The sequence below is a fragment of the Cinclus cinclus genome, chromosome 3 (genome assembly GCF_963662255.1).
Source record: "Cinclus cinclus chromosome 3, bCinCin1.1, whole genome shotgun sequence".
Taxonomy (NCBI): Eukaryota; Metazoa; Chordata; class Aves; order Passeriformes; family Cinclidae; genus Cinclus; species Cinclus cinclus.
In genome coordinates, this window is record NC_085048.1 from 29,598,973 (window position 1) to 29,621,262 (window position 22,290).

The window sequence follows — 22,290 nt, forward strand, 5'->3', positions numbered from 1 at the left end:
TTTCCCTCATCCACTAAGAGAGTGACCTTGTCATAGAAGGAGATAGGTTAATTTTCTCTTTTTTCTGAAGTATGGAGGGAAAAAATGAAGATATTTAGCCCCCTTAATATCTCAAGATTTTCATAAAGGTTATTGCTCATTTTCTAATAAATTAACACATAACTAAAAAATATAAAAGCACAAAATTTCACTTCATCTCCATGCAAGCTAAAAACATGAAGGAAAATAGTTTTGCTTATTCAACTAACCTCAAATCTTAAAACTGTAGTTTCAATTTTTTTGCTAAATGCTAAGGCAAATGCAGTATTGGAAGTTAGTAATAGCAAAGAAAACTATTTTCCTAGAAGTTTCAGCAGCTGCAAAGAATAACTTCTTGTCAGTGGAAGTAAAGATTGTTACATCAAAAATAATGATACTTTAATAAATTCCAAAATATTTAAGAAAAGTATTTCTCCCTTTTCATATCACTGATTAATGAATCTTATCTTTCATGTAATTATGCCATTGCCATTTATTAGTAGTGCCTTGAAGTGATACACACATCTTTTTTTAATCAGCTCCTAGATATGTTCATAAAAGTTCATATCAACAGCTGAAAGTAACTTTAATTTACTCTCAGATTTAACAAAAATTATTTTTTTTATTGTATGCTGACACCTTTTAACATTAAGAAAATATTTTTTTAAGTCTCTCAACCTCTGGATATATGAGAGATGCTCAAGTCTCTTAAGTAAGTATGATCCTGAGCTGTTCTTAAACCAGTCACTCTGTGTCTGTGTTGTACTGGGCAGTCCAGTACTCCATAACGGTCAGTGAAGGTTTGAATAAAATCTGAGCATGTTTTGAGACCAGTCTGTTTAACCAAAGCTTCAGTAACTCCCTTAATTAAAAACAAAACGAAAACCCTGATATACAGTTGGCAATATCCCTAGTGGTATTTTTAACAAGCTGCATTGCTTATGCTGTGGGTGACTCTGAAGAGCAGCTTGTTTTTCTTTCACATGTAACCTGTATAAGTGTATTTGCCTTGTGTAGCAGGAGGGTAACATCAGTACCTTGTCCTTGTCTCTATTGTCTTTAAGGAAAAATAATATAATTCTGTGTCAATGTTTGCTAGAACCATTTTCATCGTCCATCCTGCATTCATTTCCTGTCACACCTGACAGTTTCCTATGAGCAACTGAGAAACTTAAGTATAAATTGCCATCAGCTTGGTTGCTACTATCATGCTGGTCCATGCAAAATTTTTCTCTGCTCACACTGAAGAGCACAGAGCCTTTGTATTTGAGGATATGAGGAAATGTTACTGTTGCTGTCACTGTCATGGTCACTGTGAAAGTATGGATGTGGTTTGACCAGTTCGACAATTCTTGAATTAGTACTTGGGATAAGTGTGAATTACTGTCTCTGTTCTGTAAGCTTTGTGTACACACACTGCATAACTTTCAGGTATTGCTCCCTAGATAGCTTGGCTATGCAAAATATATAGCATAAAATAGTGTTTCTATACGAGACTTCTGAGTTCACAGAATAATCCTATGTGCAGTTTTTTAGGGAGACGAGAAATGCTCTGGAAATATATTTTAAATTTAAATTAATATTTCATTTTTTAACTTAAATTGTATGTATTTTAGTACAATTGCTGAAATATTGTAAAAAAAATTAGGATTTCTTTGGTTTAAATGTTTAATACATGTAAACTGCTCTTCCTTCTGGTAGAGATGACAGTATTTTTATAACATGCTTATTTGGAAAATGAAGTATCTTTTTGCAAATACAGCTTAGACTTAGTTATCCTGGGAAAGGGAATACATCCAGCTTTTGTCATATATTTTCTTTCTCTGACAAAAGACCTATACATTTTCTGCAGCAGTCCTGGTTTGTGAATCTCCATTGAAGTTCTGAAGGAGTCCCCCTTTTGCTGCATTTTTTTTTCACCTGATCCTTCTCCTGAGATCAGGGAGATCCTCATGTTTCTTTATAATTTCATTGCAGAACTCTGAAACACTTTTTTGGTGGGTAAGGTACTCCAGTATCACAACACACCAAAACATGCAGAACATTGGAGTTCTACTTTGTTAAAAGGTTGATAAACCCCAGTAGATAGTTTCATGCATGTTGTCAACTTTTAGAGGCCATTAGTATACACTGGTAAACTCCTACATATTTTGGGAAAAAAGTGTGAATGCTTCTTTGATGTTTGTGGTCAGAGTTCAAACCTGCAGCTAAAGAGATTATTAAATGTCACTGAATACATGATCAAGCCTAATGCAGACTGTATACAGGAGACACTTTTAAAAGAAGGACTGTTTGTAATTTGGTAGAAGACCAGAAAGAACTAGAAGAATTATAAGAATGATATAAAATATAAAAAATCCTTCACGTTAAAACCCTGTAGCGAGATCCATAAAAAGTGCAATTTATTAAATATATTAAATTTCTCCAAATGACAATTGGATGACAAAATCAGTCTTTTCCTGCATGAAAAGATTTCTGATACAGCCTGTTTTTTTAGCTGAGCAAAATCACACATTGCAGTAACTTTAATGCTAGACAAATTCAGAGAAGAAGAAAAATTAATATTTTGATACCTAAGCAATAATTTGTGAAGTGATTGAAAGATGATTTAAGGGATGACTTTCTATATCATTAAGGGATTTTTTGTCAAGGGATTCTTGTAATCTCATTTAAATGTCTAGAAATGAGCAAGTGAAGTCTGAGCTGATCTCCTTAGGCTCTTTTGGGAAAATAACATGTACTTTTGAAAGCTGTTAACTTACTGAGCTTCATTGTCTGTTTTAGGATGGGATTCAAAATGTATAAAAAGGCAAAGAGTGTACTACATGGAAAAAGGCACAACAGAATTGAAATACTGAAAATGTACTAACATTCTTCTGATTTTTTTTAATCCTATTTAAAAATACTGAGAGAAATTTTGCCACTTAGTCAAAATATTTGGAAAAAATATTCTGCAAATGATGCAATGCCCAATATTCAGTACAATATACTCTAAATCATAGCAGTTTTATAAGTAGGTGGCTTTGGCCAAGTTCAGTAGGAGAATATCTTTGTGTTTACTGAAAAAGGGGCAGAAAGATGCTTTACATATGAGCAGCCCTGTGTGAGTCTGTGCTGTTGTATGAAAGCATGGTTTCTCCATTTTTTAGGTGAGGTAAACCTGCACTGTTTAGATTCCTTTCAAATATTTTTTATAGATACAAAATACCCAGAATATTCTTCCCCGAGTAAGAGAACTACTCCACATCTTCCAGTACATCAAAAAGTCTCATTTTTTCAGTCTCTGTACAGGTAGACATTTAAAGGTAATGCTAGTAATTTATTCTGCATGATACATTGGAGTGTACCACAGCTGAATGATGACCTGAAAGTTGTGTAATTGTTTGGATACGTGCTCCTGGAAGACTTGCCATCTGATTTTTTTCTAAACCCAGACCTTTATTCTCTAATTGCCTTTTGTTACCCTCTTGCCAGTAGGTTATAGGTCTAGCACTAGAGAAAGTAAATCCACAACATTAACTGTGCCAGAACAGCAAAGAACAACAACACATCATCGTTCACGTTCTGTGTCTCCTCACCGTGGTGACGATCAGGGCAGGCCCCGTTCACGTTTACCAAATGTGCCATTACAGAGGTAGGCATCATAAGTGGAACTCAACGTGCTTTCACGTTGGTGTAATGTGCCGTTATTAACTTTTCTCTTGTTCACGAATTTTTCATGATTTTATAACTTGGTTTTTGTATCTAAATTTATTAGTACAGTATTTGAACTTGATATATGCTTTTATTAGTCACTCAAGAGCACTCATGGGATGAATCATAACTTTGTAAGTTTTCTTTTTACTCATATTTTCTCTGTGCTTTCATCTGTGTACCATAACTAATACATAAGTTTGGAAATTTTTTTTCAGTCAGTGGCCAAATCTTCTATGAAGCCACTTAACTATATTTGTAGGATAATAGTGGCATTTATAAATTGCATAATTTTTAATGGTGTTCTTTCAGAAATCACGTATTAATAATTTGTGATGAAAAAATCTCCTTCAGTGAACTTGTTACTCATGACAAAACAAGATTATCACATGTATTTCTGCTTTTCAGGAGTTTAGATGAAATTCATCAAATGAGAAGATCACGTTCTCCAACTAGACACCATGATGCCTCGAGAACTCCAGTTGATTACGGATCCAGAGAGATGGATAGTCAGTATTTATCTGATCAAGAAAGGTACATTGTCAGCCTGAACATGGAAAAAAGTTTAGAAACGTCTTTTTCAGTTTGCTTAATTTTCAGGTTTTCATTAGAAATGTGACTGATAGCAATGGGGAAGGGAGAGAATTCATCATAACTGATAGATTTAGTGCCACTGTTAAATTATCTATACACGTTTTGTTTTGTTTTTTTTTTTCTTTTTGTAAAACTGTGAACTTGGTTGACGGTAATTGCAGGTATCTAGATAAATAATTGCTGTCTGTTTGGCCTACATATCCTACTTTTTCCTAAATAAAGCCCAGAGATTTTTGCTAGAAAGCCATGCATCTTCATGTATGCCCTAGCTCTTCTTGTAAAGTACCAGAATTTACCAGTTGTGCTAGCCAGCGAAATACCAGACATGAATTCCTCCTAGCTGGGAGTTGGATGCATGCTGGTTTGAATTCATATGCAGATAAATTTTGGACATCTATGGCTGCAGTCTCCCAGCATCTTATGTAACATTCTGGTGAACTTTGTACATTACTCAGGCATAGCAAGGATAGTTGCAGTCCCAGTTGTAGTATGCAGAAATTTCCAGTCTTAGCTGTGTAACACATACACATCTCTCCCTGCATTACATGGAGTGGCTACACTCAAAGAACATGTGGCCTCTCCTAGTAGGCACTGTTTTCAGGTGGCTAGGAATGATAAAATGGAAGAAATTAGAATTTCTGTTTAGGTTATAGCTACAAAAAAAGGGTTAGAAAGGTATTTCAGCTCAGCAGTTGTGAAAAATGATGATGACAGTCACATAGATTATCAGTCTTTATGGGATGTTGTTTACATTTAAAAAAATCATACAGCTAGACTATAATATCAAACTTACCATTCAGATAAGATCAATTGGCATAGTAATGTCTTTGATTTTTTTTCTTGGCAGTAAGTAACTACTTCTAGGCCTAAGAATGACAAAATCTTTCCCTATAATCCAGTAAATTCCATATTGAAATTTCATAGTGATGTGAAAACATGTAAACATTAAATCATAAAAACCTCTGGAAATCTTTAGCCAGTTTTGAAGCAGCATAAAGACTGAGTAACAGATGGCTCTTGCAGTTAAGCTAATTCAGTTTTGTATATGATCTTGCCTGTTTTATTTTGTAGTACGGTAACGTGAGTGTCAGAATTAATGAGTTGTCTGGTACATTTAAAAACTCAAATTTATAGGCAAGAAGTGTGTACAGAATTGACTAAGATGGATTTTTGTAGTGAATTTTCTTTCAGAGGTGAATTAAAATTGTTTCTAAATATAGTAGTCAGATTTATAGTTGGGCTAATTAAGTAATATTCACTCGTTGCAATTTTTTCTGTTATTATTTATTTTGGACAGCGATATATTCAAAAGAATCCTGAAGATATTTATTCAATTGATTTCTTATTAATCAGATTTGAAGAGAAAAAGGCTAGGCTTTAAAAACTAGCTTTTGTCAGTATAAATACAGACAGTTAACTGTCTAGAAATTTCTCTTTTAGTAAAGCCTCAAACCTAGACATAACTGGTGATATATGCATGGATTATGGTTCGAGAGGACCTGGGTTTACACTGAGCCTTTCCTGGGGATGAGAAATGGGCTGCTGGATTTGTTCAGAGTCTTTTCAGTGTTCACAAAACTTTTTTCAGAAGTTTAAAGATCAGATATTAAAGAAGTACGTGGCTTATTTGCAGTATTTAAAGATGGGTCCATGTAACTAGTGTCCTGGAATAATCATCTTCTCTGCAGTGGTCTCCTTTTCCCCATTTTCCTTTTCATCTTTTCCCCCAGATTTCCTCAGTTGTGAAGGCTGTTTAATTCTGGCAGGTTTTGCCAGCTTTCAGTACAAAAGAATAGCATCATATGAAAGATCCAAACCAGATTTCCTTGAGAAATATCCTCTGTCACATCCAAGAATTAAAAAAACACAACTTTATTAAATATTACGTATTAGTATCAAGAGTAGTGTAGATATTATGTGTGGTGTGTTTACTGAAGCCTTCATCTAAACAAGTACATTCACATAGATATCTAATAAAAACTTTGCTTGAAAGCTGAGGAGTTATCCAATAATTGCATGCCAGAAATTACAGATGCTGATTAGTTTTAATAATTTTCTCAGTGATCTGTTACTAGCTCAAAATTAATATTAAATAATAATATATGACTTTGGAAAAATATTTACTACCACTCTCTTGCAGAAGCATCCCTTGCAATAAATTTCCAGAGGAATTTATTTGTCCACTCAACAGTTTTATATATATTTATATACATATATATACACACATGTATGAGTATATATATACACATATATATATGTATATATATATATATATATATATATATATAAGCTGTTAGGAAAAGCTTTTTATTAGGAAATCATTGTCCAGTTTTCAAGAGTATGGAACTTTCTTTCTTTCTTTCTTTCTTTCTTTCTTTCTTTCTTTCTTTCTTTCTTTCTTTCTTTCTTTCTTTCTTTCTTTCTTTCTTTCTTTCTTTCTTTTTTTATGTTTCTTTTATTCCAAAGTGAAATCTGTTGATTATGAGTATAGAAAACATTTATTTGAGAATAGCAATTTCTACTTTAAATGTCTCCCAGACTTAGTTTATCAGAGAACTGCATATTCTCACAGCATTGGTAATCTTCTAGATGGTTCTTTTCCTTTTTTTTTTTTTTTTCTTAACTACAATTTGCTAGGATTTGCTATTTTATATCACTTTTCAGGATGACTTTTTTATTAGTGTTTGCTGTAGGCCAATTACTATAGATACTCTTTGTCTTAGGAAAGGTAAATACTAACAAAGTACCCTATGGTTTAATGTTGACTTTGCATCTACTTTGCAACTCTAAAGAAAATAGTAACTTTCTTCTTAAAATCCATAGTTGTTTGTAGTTAGGAAACCTGCATATAAGTTCTGTCAGTCCTCTGAGGTCATGAATAGAAATTTGGCTTAGAAAGAAAATTTTAAAATTCAATTCAACTCTAGTACATAGTGTTGCATCAAGTTGGTGGCTCCAGATGTAATTAAATCTTGCATGACTCACAAGCCATTATTTCAAGCTGCCCGGTTTAAAATTTTGGATAAATGATGCCTATAGTATATCAATGAAATGGGTCATTTTCTAATGGCATGAAGTGTGAAACACATTGATCAACTGCTGCTTTATCTGTTTTGTAATGTTTTCTCTCTTTTTTTTTTTTACCATAGTGCTTCATGGGATTTCCTGCTTCTTTTAAAATTAGCATGTTTCCATGAAGCTTACCTTTACTTTCATATTTACAATGATAGCAGTTTTGGAGCTTGGTCTTTCTGATTGTGTTGAAGTGCATTAAACTACAGGCTTAATTCAAGGGATATTTCATATCATAGTCATACTTACCATAGGCATAAATATGCATTAATTTTACCATCTTGCTGGCTATAGTATGTGTTTGGTTAGAGTATAAGAAAAATAGAATAGATGGCTGTTTTTTCTGTTTGAAAGAAAAAGAAACAAAAAGTCTGATGGCTAATTAGCTTTTTTGTTAGTTTCATTAGGATTGTCATTACAAAATACCTTTTAAGAGCTATGAGTCTGAATTTATGTTTGGCCCAACACAATATTTCAAATTAACATATTCTTTTTTGATTTTCCCTAAAGTGTGACTGGTTATTCTTCCCATAAACCAAGCTGCAGTAAATCATGAGCAAACCTTCACTGCTTTTACGTGTATGATTTTGCAGCTTATGAGGCCACAAAACCCAACACAAAACAAAGAACAGGCATCTTTAGTTTTTTTTCCTAAAGCAGTTCTCCATTAATTAGTTCATGAGACAGGAGGTTATTAGAAAATTGGAGCCATTTTATGTATTTGCTTTGTCGTGAAGAGCTCTGAAAAAGTAATTCTGAATTTAAAAAAAAAAACCACAGAAGGAGGTGCCACACTGAAATGAATTTGTTGAAACTGTAGTTATTACATGCATTTTTTGACGCATATTTTTTGAGACACGCAGTCTTATCAGACTATCTGGGTGAATGCTTCTCATTTCTTTTTTGGTTTTCATTTGCTTATCATTGGCATAACCCATGTCATCTAATGCTTCATAACTATATCTGTTTCACTCACCACCCATCCTGTCTGTGCAGTGAGCTTCTTATGCTGCCCAGAGCAAAGCGAGGAAGAAGTGCAGAGTGCCTACATACCATCAGGTAAATACAGGAATGTGGGAATCATGAACACATCTGGTTAGCTGTCCATACTTTGTGTGCCCAGTGTCTTTTCCATGGTGGTATTTAGACCCAGTAAATAAAGAATTTCCAAAGTACATTATGATCCAGATGTCATTTTTGCTTTTTTGTTTGTCTTAATTCAGATTCAGATATGCATATCTATTTTTGCACCTCAGTAGTAAGGATTAAAGGAGTTGAAGAAACTTTGTTGTTTTGCAGTTGTGTTTTGTGGTAGATTTTCTGTCTAGTCACAGAAGTCCTGATCTCCCAATGCATGACATCATTGTAATAACTTCAGACTTCGTTTTTTTAGTTGGTTTTGTTTTATTTCCATTTTTATGTTTATATAACAGCCATGCACAATTAAACAATCTTTGCTTGTTGTGACACCTAATCTCATGCTCATTTAGTCACTTGCAGAGGAATAAATACTGATTTACAAGGACTTACTGGAAGTCCCAGATTTCAGGGGTTTTGTATTACTTGTTTTTGCATCTAAAAATTGTTCTGTTACTTGGATCCACATGTAAACTTGTAGTTTGGGCCCATCTTAGTCTTCATTAATCTCTTGTTGCAAAGCTTGGAGCTCCCTGTCTTACCATTTTCTGGTGTTGTGAAACTAAACAGGACTGAAATATCTTATCTAAAAAATCAAAGTCTGCTCCCCTACCTTTTTTTTTCACCATGTCTATTAACCTTGTTAAAAATCCATTACATTGTGTACAACATCTTTCATTTACAATAAGTAAAAATGTAGGTTGAAGTTAAAGTAGTCAATCATTCAACTAATTCAACCACGTAGTTACCCTTGGTCCCTTCATGGATCTGGCTGTTGAGAGTTTTGTGTCAGTACTAAATGTTTAAAATCATCAAATGTTAAACCATGTTGCCTAGTGCCATCATTCATTTACTTAATGTAGGATTTTCTCTTACAATGTAGTTTATTTTTCTTAAATGCCTTGGCTTGCTTTAATCTTCGTCTTCAAATTTGAAGCAGTACTGAAGATGCTGTGATAAGGTTCTGTTGTAAAGCAGAGTAGTATAAAGCTAAAATAATAAATATGTATACTTTCAAAAAAAATCTGCATGAGCGATGTTATTAAATTAGTCTTTATTATCAGTAGAAATATTTTCATTCTCATACTTCAGCTGAAAAGGTTTTTTCCTCAAGATTTTAGGTTTTAGGTTTTAATAATTTAACTTGTTATTTTATGTCTGTTTATTGTCATATAATAGCAATTTTTCCTGCCTCCTTCCTGTGTCATTTTTGCTCCGTCTTCTGTAGCTTCACTTTCTTCCTGCCCCCAGCCCTGTGCTTTTTCTTTTCCCTCTAAAAGTTTATAATTGTCATTACAATTTTTCAATGACATTACTTAAAGTCTCAATTAATGAAGTAAATACAGCATTGTAAACTTTTGGTACGCTTTGCTCAGCTGTTAACTTTCTAAAAGTTTTACAAATCTACCAAACCAGTCTGGTCACAGCAAAAAGTTGTGCAAGGACAGCAGTAGAGTTAGGCAGTAGCTACACTGATTTCAGAGCTTCGAGCTTTTCCTTGCCCTTTTCTTTATTCCGTTTATTGTTACTGTATTTTTGTGTTCAAAAAACCCAAAGAATTCACCCTTTAAAAGTAATAGTAGTGGTATACTATAAAACAGGGTGGTACTTAGAATAATGTATTGAAGGTGAATATGAAAGCAATAGATGACAATAGATTGATTCATTTAAATTTAACTCTGAGGCTTATACACCTCAATTCCAAATAATACCCCAAAACTGGCAATATACATTATTGAAAGGATAGTTTTGAAAACAGTTTCAGCAAAAATTTGTTCTATGCCTTCTTTTGTCCTTTCTTATTTCTATTGTATTCTGACATTTATTCATGTCAGAATTTTTATAAGGCTTTATCCTTGTTTTCTAGGCAGCTTGCTGAACAATGGTTTAGTTAGTCCTTGGGACAGCCTCAGCTTAAAATGGGAATGAAATGTTAATGGTTTCATGTTAAATGAAAGAAATTGGGTAGTCCAAGCTACAAGTTAAGATCTTTGGTGAGTTTAATGCACCAGTTTGGAATAGTAGTCCTAGCTATCCATCCTGTTGCTCTGTATGCAATTATTAACTAATGGCAGAAATGCTGGAAAGGTGTGTACCTATACTAAAGATCATGGGTTGTCACATTCCATGTCTTAGATCACCTCTACTTTGATTGGTAATATCTGCTCATATGCCAGGATTGGCCTGATGACAACCATTCCTTTATTACTCCTTTGTGATATTGCAGTGACCTCTGATAGAGGAGTCACCAGTGGTGACCACTAAACCCATACAAGCAGGGTCAAAGTTCTGTTAAATCTCTCAGGGTTTTACAAACACTGATATTTCCAGGCAGGGAGTTGACTCATCTGCCTGTGACACAGCCAGGTTTCTAATGTTGATCCTGCTCTCTTTTGGTCCGAAGCTTAACAGGAATCAAAAGGTCCTATCAGGACAGGCTGTTCTTGATGCTGCAAAATCCTCAAGCCTGCTGGTTCTTCTCCCAGTAGTTCATAGCTGTGCCCTAGTAGGGTATGTGGAAAATGGTTAGAATGTTGTTATTAAGCCTTAGCTATTAAATGGCCATAATTCCCATTCAGCACCAGTGTCTTCCTTTAAATTTCTCCCTTGTTCATTGGATAGAGCTGGCTGAGAAAATAAACATTTCCTTCTCTAAAGTTTTGGTAAATTATGGTGTTAGACAGTTGTCATGTAACACCTTAGTGCTGCTCATGTAGTACCTCTCCTAAATGTTTAAATTAAGTTATAATCAATGACATTTAATTACTGGTATGTTTTGAAGCTGATATGCCACTTTCAAAAGAATCACATTCAAAATGCCAGCTGCTAATACATCTCTAATTATTTTTTTAAAATACTATATATCCCTGTTTTAGCAAGACTCTCATGCTTAGCTGCTTAGTTTAAAACCTCTGTAGGTCTAAAGCATCTAAGGTAAGGCATCTCTAAGAGAAAAAAAAAGTAAATTTAATATCCACTTAAAGCAGTCTGTATATTTAAATTAAAAGTATCTATAATTGGAATATATATTATTTCCATTTCAAGAAAACATCTGAGCTGTACTAATATTTGCATAAGTTCATGCACTTCATTAAGAAAAGCATCAATACAAAATTTTTCCCACATAAAGCTGTCACAGTACTAGAGAAAAACATATGAGATATCTACTCATACATCTATTCAACATAATAGAATATTATGCATTTATTTTATGTTGTCGTCAGTCTTGGCTTGCTTTTACCTGTCTTTTTATTTCTGGCATGTTTTTGTGTTGTCCTGTGTTCTTTTCTGACCCGCCACATTCAAGAAGTTCTGTTAGGCACTATAAAACATTACCACCCAAGATGCCTTTACTAGAAAATGGTACTCATTGGAACCTGTACAGGTAAGAAGTGTTCAGAGTCCCCTTTAAATAGTTAGATTCTTTTTTAAAAAAAGAAATAGACTTCCCTTGTTATAGAAAAAATAACAAAATATTTCATACATTTTTTGTGACTGAGAGGTAAGGGATAAAATGCTAAAATAACTTAATCTAGTAATTTAAATTAGCACCTGTGTTACACAAAAACCAAACAAAACCAAACTACTTTGTATTAGTTGGAGTTGTCTTCACTGTTAAAATTATATGTTGCATATTTTCCTTTATTACATTATTTTGTTTATGTATGAGATTTCTGTTACATGTTAAATTTATTTTCATTTTGTTTAAATAATTTTAATTTACAAAGCTCAACTCTTCCTGCATGTGCTAAGACCAAATCCGTGATTAGACAGGATATTTCACTCCTTCATGATTGCCTTAATTCACGAGTATTGAAATTTGGAGATGACCTACTGGTTAGGTAAGACACTGAGGATTAATCCCCCCATTTGTTTGGTATCTAATATGGATTTTGCAGAATAAATGAGCTTCACTGTAAAGGGAATTCACATGACAAGTAGTGGATCACATTCTTTTATGTTGGCTTATGACTTACTGCTGTTAATAGGGATATAACTTTATTGTTTGGTATTTCTCGTTCCACTTTTCTTACAAGTGGATGATGTTCTCTCTCATTCAGTTTTAAACATTTCAATGATATTTGCAAAAAGTTTCTAGCAGCCTTTTGTTTGCTTTTATTTTCTAAACAAATCTTGACGCTATCATCCAGTCAACTCTTTTATGTTTTCCTTAATTAAATCATTGTGATTCTACATTTTCTGTGAAGAGAGCATTATTTTATGAGTTAATATCTAACATTGTATTCCTTTCTTTGTTTTCTTTTTCTTTCTCTTCTACCATTGGATGCAATGCACTGGCACTAGTGAACTGCAGCCCTCCCTTGACAGGGCTAGGAGTGCTAGTACCAACTGCTTGAGACCAGATACTAGTTTGCATTCACCAGAACGAGAAAGGTATAAAATAAAAACTTATGAATTTCTTGTCATCTGTGCTGGTGATCTTTATAAGTTTTGTTTTTCTTCATATGAGTATTCTACATTCTTGTACATTCTTGTCTGCTTTGATATTTGTAGACATTTTTGCTCCTATATTCATGTATGTCATGTAAATTGTGTGTTGGAGTTTATAACTGCTTCTGGCTACTTCTTTTGTTTTAGTTCAAGCTAATGTTCATTGTTTACAAAAGTCCTCAGTATGCTGATAATAGCATTGCAGTGTTAAGTATTTTGAAACTACCATTTGGTTGTGAATCTTCATCATCATTTGCTAAAAAAACATTACATCTGTTTCTTGCTTGTTCTGTAGACTGCTAAAAAAGCGGTGGCATAAATTAGAAAGTACAACAAAACTCTCATATTTCAAACCAAAACTGTATCAATACTGATATATTTTTTACAAAACAGCCAAAGCATCATTGCTTTCTTTAATCTGCTGCATCTGCTTTTGCAAGGCAGATAAGTGCATTGAGATTGTTTTGCTCTGATATCATATTAAGGTTCACATAAGTGTTAAGACATGTTTACAATTTAAATGAAATATTATTGTGTCACGTACATTGTGCAGGCATGTTATGGATGCTTTCTGTACTTCTACAATTTACAATAGCTTGATTCAAAATTTTAGTTGAAACAAATATTACTGGTGTAAAAAGGATGATTCCATGAAAGAACTTTTCACCACTACCCATGTTTTTGGCTGACAATTATACCACTTTGGAGTGAGATTTTAGGCTCATTAAGGGCAATAATAGGCTCCCTTTGAGTGGGAATAGGACAGAATTATGATTTCATCTGTGCTGCACGTATTTGACTAGTATGGAAGTTAATAGTGCTTTTTCAGTTGATACACAGTGTGGTGGTAGTAACAGTTGTGCTCTTCATTGTGGGACAGGATGTGTGAAGAAAGGCACTAAGAATGCACTTTCCTCTTTGCCATAGGGTGTCGTCTGAGTTTTTTGTTTATAATTTCCCTTTGCTTTCTCCCCACTTCCTGCTGCTTCTTGGTTGGAACTGTGCTCTTCTTAAGTTGTGCTCTTGTTGCAGAGAAGTGACTAATGTTTTACTGAGGTATCCCTGATGGACCTACAGTAGTTTATTCCTTTTTTAGTCTGAGCTCAAGACATTACAGATAATATGAACTTGGTTATTAAAAAACAGAAAAAAATCAGCTGATGTAGAGCCACTCAGAATGAAATACGGATATTTTTCTAGATATTTTTTAAAATATTGTAACATCATATTTTAAAAATTTTCTAACATCAACTGTGTACATATATACAGCTGCCTTCATCTACAAGCAGTTAATTAATTAATATAATTACATATAAACGTGAGCAGTGTATTCTGTACTGACTTCAAGATGCCACCCATCAAGTTGAGTATTCAATGAAACACTAACTGGTAATTATAAATTATCTGGTAAAAATTTTATACTAAAAACTACATCTGTCCTGATGTGAGGTAGTTCTTTAGAATGTCTTTAGAATTCTTGTCCAGCAACCTCTGTCCACTGGGTACTGTGCAGAATCTGTATCATTTTGCATGAGCCTCTCATAAAGGAAGGTGTTCAGTCTGTATTAATGGCCTCTGCTGCTACTAAACATGTGGTTTTACTAAATCATCAGCGGTCTGATCCAGAAAAATTGTCTATCACTGTGAAAATTTTTCTTAGCTTTTAGAAGTCTTAATAGGAGGTTTTGACTTGAGATCCTTCATAGAGCAGAAAAGCTCTTGTTAAGGATATTTATATTAAATTTTTTCTGTATAGTTTCATTGAAAATAATAAGTTATGTGTGGCTTTGGCAGAGGATTTTTCTTCCTTTTTTTGTGACATAAATATGTTCCTATGCAGCCCAAATTTTGGAGGAGGATGTTGTGTTTAATATGTAAACCCCCCCCAATAATTTTTTTTTGTTTTGGGGAACATAATTTTTATATTATTTTATTCTCCTCTGTTGAATGTGAATCTGCTTACCCTTGAACATGAAGTTAGTCATGAATTGCATGTAATGAATAGAGGAGTCTTTGGTCTGAAGAACAGAGAATTAAGTTCAGGGTCTGTAGAAAGCATTTTGGGTCTGTGCTGGACAAGATGAGAAAAAAAAGATTTAAAATACAGTCAGACAAGTTCACCTGAAGCAGTAGGAAATCTCTTTTGAAAGTAATTATAGTGAAATACTAAGCATAATAAAAATTACAATGTAATAGACAATATGGAAAAGGTTATGTTCATTACTGGAGACTTATAGGAGATAAGACACTTGTCAGGTCTAGAATTGGTCCACCAAAGAGAAACACTCCAAGGTTTTGTGAAGTCCAATCTACAGCACTTTATCAGTATATTTGAAAGACTTATATTGAAGATGTTGTTAGTTGTTTTCATGTTGCTTCTTTTTCCTTCTCCCCTCACTGAATGACAGTATTGTAGATTTTATTTAAAAGTCTAGACTTTTATACCTCTAAATACAGACTTCTAAATACAGCTTTGTATATTTTCTTTAACAAAATTGGGAATGTGCTTACCTATGGAAAATTACTTCTACTTATTCCCCTTAACCTTTTGACTCAGATGGTATGAATTAGATTATATTTGAGAGCTAAAATAAACCACTGTTGGACAAAATGGTAGTGTTAGATGGACAGTAGAGCTCTATTTCTCTGTGTCCTTGATTTGCTGGAAACAGTTTTGATCCTTGAACTTTATACAATGTCATTCATGTCATTTGGAATGGACAGAGGTAGTTACTAGTTTTTAAGACACTGCTTTGCCAGTAAAAGTCGTTTTATTGACTTACTTCTACCAGCCAAAAACTATTTTCAGCTGTATATATGAATTTGTGATATGAAAGTGTAGTTAGTTTCAGTACAGCAGAACCAAAACAACGAGGACAGAATTCCTTTTCTCGTCCCATAAGTTCCATCAGTTGACCAAGTCCATATAACTTGACTGGCAAACTGACCTTGCCTTGTCACAGGCCTTCTAAAGGTTTTTGTTAAATGGACTGATTTTGTCCAGATTTTAATCCTTCATATAGTTCTCTTTTGCACAGTATACCCTAAGACATTCAAAAATATTGATCCCCTTCTAATACCTCTATGCAGTTGCACCATACCTGCTTTTTTTTCCCCCCGCCATCTGCCCTCTATTTATTCCAAGCTGTTTTGTTAATTTGTTTATATTTCCAAAAGGATTGTGTGGTTGAAGTTCCTTTGATGATCTGTGAGACATCTTTAAGTTTATAATTTGTCCTCTATAGCCATTGAAAGTGTTTTTTCTGCTAATACTTCATTATACTTTGAGTTTTTTCATTATAATCCTTTTCACTGTGTCTCAGAATTTCTGCTTTTTTCCTTGTAAATTGGATGCTATTTCTTTAGAAGGAAAAATTTCTTTTCAGCACCCAGTCTCCGCTCAGGAAAACTCCTAGACATGAGATTCAAGGGCAGACTCTGAACTCTTTTAGGAATGATTTCTCATCATAATAGCATGTTCCCCAGACTGATATAAGATTGCAGTCAGTGATAGTTAATAATATGTAGTGGCTATTATTTACCCTCTAAATTTCTGCTGTTGCAGTCAGTTGTTGAATGTATTAGCAGTTAGCACAAGAATGGTTGCACTGATGGGTACTTCTGGTATGCTTTTGGCCTGAGACATCACTTAGTGGAGATCTGAGCAAATAAAACTGAGGAGCACAGTCCAGGGATTAGGTCATGTACAAGGGTCAGCAAACCTGCAAAATACAGCCCCACAGATGTGTTAGATTTGTTCTGAGGTGCTTCACTGCAGTGGGAATCAAAAAAGAGGTTTGCCATCAGCTGGTCACTGCTATTTAAACAAGAGACAAAGCTCAACAGTTACCTGTTACCTAATCATAAACAGATACCAGGGATGTTGATCCAATTAAAGCTTGTCCTGATTTCATGTTGATTTTTAACAGTTATGTCGAATACCCTTATTGCCATTTAAAATATTGTGCAGTGAAATAACTGTTTTCATTAGGTCTGTGACGTACTGTCTTTCTGGTTCTTTCCAACCATGTAAAAAAATAGATAGTTACATGTTGGTGTTGTACTGTGGCTCACAGTCATTCAGCATTCAGTGAAAGGGAGCATGTTGTGAAAATTCATACTGAGTTACCTAGTTAATTCTATCAAATGCTCTTTAATATCTGTAGTGGATATCAGCATATTAAGGGCTTTGACTGAGTGCACTGATGCATTAACATTTTCTTTAACTCTTACTTTAGAGAGAAAAAGAAACTAACTACTAATAACCTATTTGCTCTTAAAACATCTGAAAGACCTACCTAACTGTTCAAATAGTGCTCATGTCCCTGAAACCTTTGTTATTTGCATGTTCCATTAATCAAACCCTTTTCCGTATTACATGGACTGGAAGAATGCCTCAGAAAGGGAGATATTAGATACTTGTGCTGAGTTTATGCAAATATTTTGCTATTTGTCAATAAATCAGTTTATTTTGGTATTGTAAATTGTTATGCATACACTTGTTGCATTATAAACACATGACCTTCGAAAAAAATAAGCAACATCAGTCTAGTTAGTGTATATATATATATAATTATATATATATAGTAATTATAGTATATATAGTATGTATACTATATATAATTCTAAATCGAATGAGCTTTTTCATGTAATGCACTAGTTTTCATTCTCAATTCAGATCCTTTTTGTTGACTTTAGTTGTGTAACATAATGTACAGGCATGTACTGCAGGGATAAAGAGAAATGAACTGAAGAGATATCTGGCTGCACACAATTTCACTATCTGTTTTCAGATGACACAAAAATGACCCCAGTACTTGTACACAAATGTGTGTAGCTTAGTTTTAGTTAAATAATTTACATGTATTCTTTCACTGCATTCCAGAAGAGGGTGACTATGCCCTAGAACTTCTATTACAATTAATAGTCCTACATTTTTACTGAGATTATATTTTTCCATGTAAATAGCTAGGAGGGTTGGGATTAACAAAATACCAAAATAAAGACCATCATATGGTCTTTAAAAGTCTTTTCTAATTTGGAATTGCAGCTTCTTACACAGATGAAAGGCTTTTAGGTGGTCAAGCATTTGAGACTATTTGAAAACTTACTGGTACACCATGTAGAAGATTTATATTGGTCTAAATACTGCATCTTTGGGCACACCTTCTCTTTGTTTCAGATGTGATGTTTCTGCATTAAGCAGTCTTAAGTAAAGTATAATGGGGTGTTGTAAAGCTGTTAGAAAAAATAGTTAAATTACACACTTCCGTTACTTTTTGGGGTATTTTTCCAGTCCCAAATCCCATATATTTAATTTTACCACAAACTAAATATTGTATTTTTTTCCTGTTTTATTGAACGGGCAAACAGGGGTAGATGGTCCCCCTCCCTAGAGAGGAGACGACCTACTAGTCCCAGGATTCATATCCAGCATGCATCTCCGGAGGATGACAGGTACTAGTCCAGTCCTCCCAGTTGAAAAATGGTTTACTGCATCTTGCACTCTCAGAGGAGTACACTGAAATTTAGAGGTGTGCATATATGTGGAGACTTACAACCTCCAGAAGCCCAAAATAAAACAGCAGTTTAGATATTATCTCTGCATTTTGATGAACTGTTACAAAGCACAGAAGAATGAACGTCTTACGATGTTTTCTGTTTGTCTGAATAGTCACAAGACACGAAATATGATGTCTGATACAACAGAACATTATCTGTGTTAATGTTCTTTAGTATATTTTTACCTGTTTCTGTAAATAGTGCTGGTGCTTTCACTGTGGTGCTTTATAATGTGATAAATACATGTCATGTAGAGCATATTCTTGTGTACATGTTTGTTTTCGTTGGTTTTGGTTTTCCTTTGTTCGACTAATTGTTCCTAATGGGGAAAAAAACTCACAGGCTGATATGTTGGAGGTCTTGCTAGCACTTTGTAGTTGATGTATGTAAAAATTGGCACTGTTTGTAAATTCTGTCCAAATCAGGATGGCCTCCATGGAGCAAGTTTTCCTAATAAGGTAGGTTTTTATTTGGAACATCAGGGCTCTAAAGAAATTTTTATGTTCAATATCACCTATGATTAATGGAAGCACGCTTGGTTTTTACTTCTCACAAGCTTTCTAATCACATGAGTTTTTGTATCCCATTGCTTTGGCAGCGGTGATTTTTTTTGTTGTTGTTGTTATTTTATTTCCAGATAGATCTGGCTTTATATTAAGCAGACATTGTAATTGATATTTAAATGCAAATTCAAAATTTTCTTTCAGTATTTTCTATTACAGTAAGTGGCAGGATACAGATTGATGTAAATACAGGTTAATGTAAATAATCTGTACATGAATGTCTGAAATTGCACTTAAAACTGTAAGACTGAAATACCAGTGGTGTCAGTCCTGACCTTCTGCTAAAGTCTACCCACAGTACTGATATTTGTACTGTGATTTATCAGGTTTGCTTGATACTGGAAATATTCCATATGTACCAGGTGGGAAGTGTGTAACAGTGGAGAGTATTTCTTTTTTTCAGTTTGAATTTAACAGCATTATAAATTTAAAAATTAAATCAGTGAAACATCATTTCAAAGCTGTCCTCCCTTACAGGTACTGCATTTCCAGAAATTTTGCCAACACATCCCTTTAATGGGACAGCTATTAAGAGTTTACAAATGTACTTTATGTCCTTTAGGCATTTTAAAGTAATTTTGGTTCTCATTTTTTTGAGTCAATGGAAAGATTGCCTTTGGCTTCAGAGTATCAGACTTGAAAAATTCAGTGAAATGAGATTTTCATCTAGATACTATCATTCTCAATGCCAAATAGTAAGCCTTTTTACGTCAGCTGAAATTTTGTGGAGAAGGGCTGAAATCATCTAATACCCACCAGCAAACAGTTTACAGTGAAGCATCTGTAGGATATGGAATCTGTTTTGGGAAAGTTTTTGAGATGGATGAACAGCAGTCTAATTTTCTGTGTGAAATTGGTGCCTTCTTGTATTTTTAAGCCTTGAATGCAATATGGTCACCAAAACCCAGTGATGAACAGTCAGGCACTGATGAGCACAGAAGGAATTTAAGCTAATCTCAATCCTGATGGGTGTTTGCACCCTACCAGTTCCAGGATTTTCTCTGACATTAAGAGAAATTCTGAGAACATTGAGTTTTTTGTATTGCATATCTCTAGAGAGAACATCACTGAGGGAATCAAAGCTTACATTTGTTCTGATTAATTCACATGTTGATTGCAGTGGGCCAATACTACTCAGTTCAATAATTAAAGTTTTTTTAAGATATTGTATCACAGCTGAAGAAGTGGCTGTTGGGGAATGACTGATAGATCAGCAGGGATAGCAAACTAACTGCTTATCACAACTTTTGAATATTATTTCACAGAGTAATTGACTTTGACAGACTTCATCTTACTCTTCATTTGAGTACGTTACAGATGGGTCCAATTTGCATGTAGAATGCAATCAAGATCTATTTCTGAATGTATTTCTTAAATCTGTGATTTATGCATTATTTCTAATCTTCATAAATTACTGTTTTGCAACACTGTATTATTTCTATTGGTTATTAACATAAATTATGATAAAAGTTTTGGCAAGATAGTTCTGGAATTTGTTCACTTGCCATATCAGGAAGAAGTGACTCCTTGATGCATTGATGAGATGAAGACATGAGTTATGTATTATTTCAGTGCTAAAAATTTGCAAACGTTTGTTAGTATCATGTATTTCTAGAAGACATTTTAAAGGATAGTTTTTTTCTATTGAATTTGATAGCATAATTCCTTGAAAGTTTTTTAAATTATTTTCCTATTAGAAATTAGAAAGTCTAAATCTGTAGTGTCTACAGTCTAGACAGATGGGTATCTGGAGAACTGTGAAATTGTAAATGATAAAAACAAGGTGAATGAAACCTGAGCATTTAATGGTAGGTGAAAATGTTTTTCAGACTTCTGTTCTGGAAAAATCTTCATATAATATCAGCATTTAACCAAGACTGACTAAAATAAGCCTTTAAAAAAAAAGGGATTTGCATATATTTTTATTTAAGAGAAGTAGCTTTTGTCTGTCGTGCGTGCATGTGTAAAAGGATGCTTGTCCCAAAGTCACCTGAAGCCAGCTGCAGAGCCAGTGCCCTCCTGGTACTTGCAGGTACCATGCAGATCCAGCCTTTAAGAAAACTGCAGTAAAAGTCAGGAAGTACTGAACAGGACATTCTTGGTGGCTTCAGGGCTACATAAAGTAACAGTCACTGCAAACCACTGAGGGCTCTTGTACAAGACAGTAATAAATCATTTTAAAAAACTGGACACTGAATTGTATGAAACTGTTATGTTTTCATCTCAGAAGTACTAATTTTTAATTTCAATAGTAATATTGCCAAATTTCTGTGTGTAGATTTGCTAACACGAATCTGTTAAATATACTGAGGCTCATAGAAGTTTGGAACATGAGCTGTAAATAGCTTGTCTGTATATAAAACAACATGTACTGCTTGTCTATATACGATATATACTGTTCAATGATTTAGTGTGACACTTGGAAGATTTATGATCTTAGAGAGAAATTTTAGCCTTTCCTGACCCTAATGGAGGTATAGATGCAAATATATTAAAAAACTTGGACTATTAGTGGACCACAAATTTTGCCAAGTTTTCTCATTAAAATCCAAATTTGATATTTGAAAAAAATATTTAATGCATAATCTTGATCTTACAATATATTTCATTAAAAACTAATAATAAACCAACAGGATAATAATATTTTTGCCAAATTGAAAGCTGTGAACACATTCTGCAGCTTCAGCAGAAATTAGGATACCATAGAAATTCAGAAATAGTCCTGTATACTTTTTATTTAAAAAAATCTGAGTCATTTATTCTACTTTGTTCTTGAATTATTGCTAATTGTTACTGTAGCATACTATGTGGAAATAGAATATGAAGGTTTCATCAAAATACATGAAATTAGGAAATTCACTTGCATTTTCAGGAGAATTTAACAAATTCTAATGATGACAAAATATGCATCTTCTCAAGCAAAGAGGTTTCTTATATGTTTATATATTCTCAGGAAGGATAATAGCACCTATTAAATAACAATGCTGCCATTCAGCATGTAGAGTATAATGTTTTTTAAAAATACTGTTGTGGCTTTCATTCTGTACTTCGTTACATCTTAGACTCTTGATCTTACATCTAAAATTTTACAGTGTTTGGAGTAGGAAAATGAGAATTCGTAATAGGTAGTAACTTAATACTTTTTGTTTCTATATTTGATTGCATGTCTCCACCTTCACTGCATGTGACCATCTCTCTG

General features: G+C 33.8%; 1 protein-coding gene across 38 annotated transcripts in view; it reads left to right on the forward strand.

Moving 5' to 3' along the window:
• The window catches only part of RIMS1 (regulating synaptic membrane exocytosis 1), a 127,652-nt gene that overhangs the window by 18,797 nt on the left and 86,565 nt on the right, over positions 1–22,290 (forward strand). For 7 of the 38 annotated variants that reach the window (XM_062489807.1, XM_062489795.1, XM_062489810.1 and 4 more), the window contains 4 exons: positions 3,493–3,652; positions 4,120–4,245; positions 8,374–8,436; positions 12,820–12,909. In XM_062489807.1, coding sequence (XP_062345791.1) covers positions 3,493–3,652; positions 4,120–4,245; positions 8,374–8,436; positions 12,820–12,909 — 439 coding nt within the window. Of the gene's footprint in view, positions 1–3,492; positions 3,653–4,119; positions 4,246–8,373; positions 8,437–11,821; positions 11,900–12,242; positions 12,357–12,819; positions 12,910–18,339; positions 18,424–22,290 lie in introns of all 38 variants that reach the window. The other 31 variants (XM_062489809.1, XM_062489796.1, XM_062489811.1 and 28 more) reach the window with 11 other exon arrangements.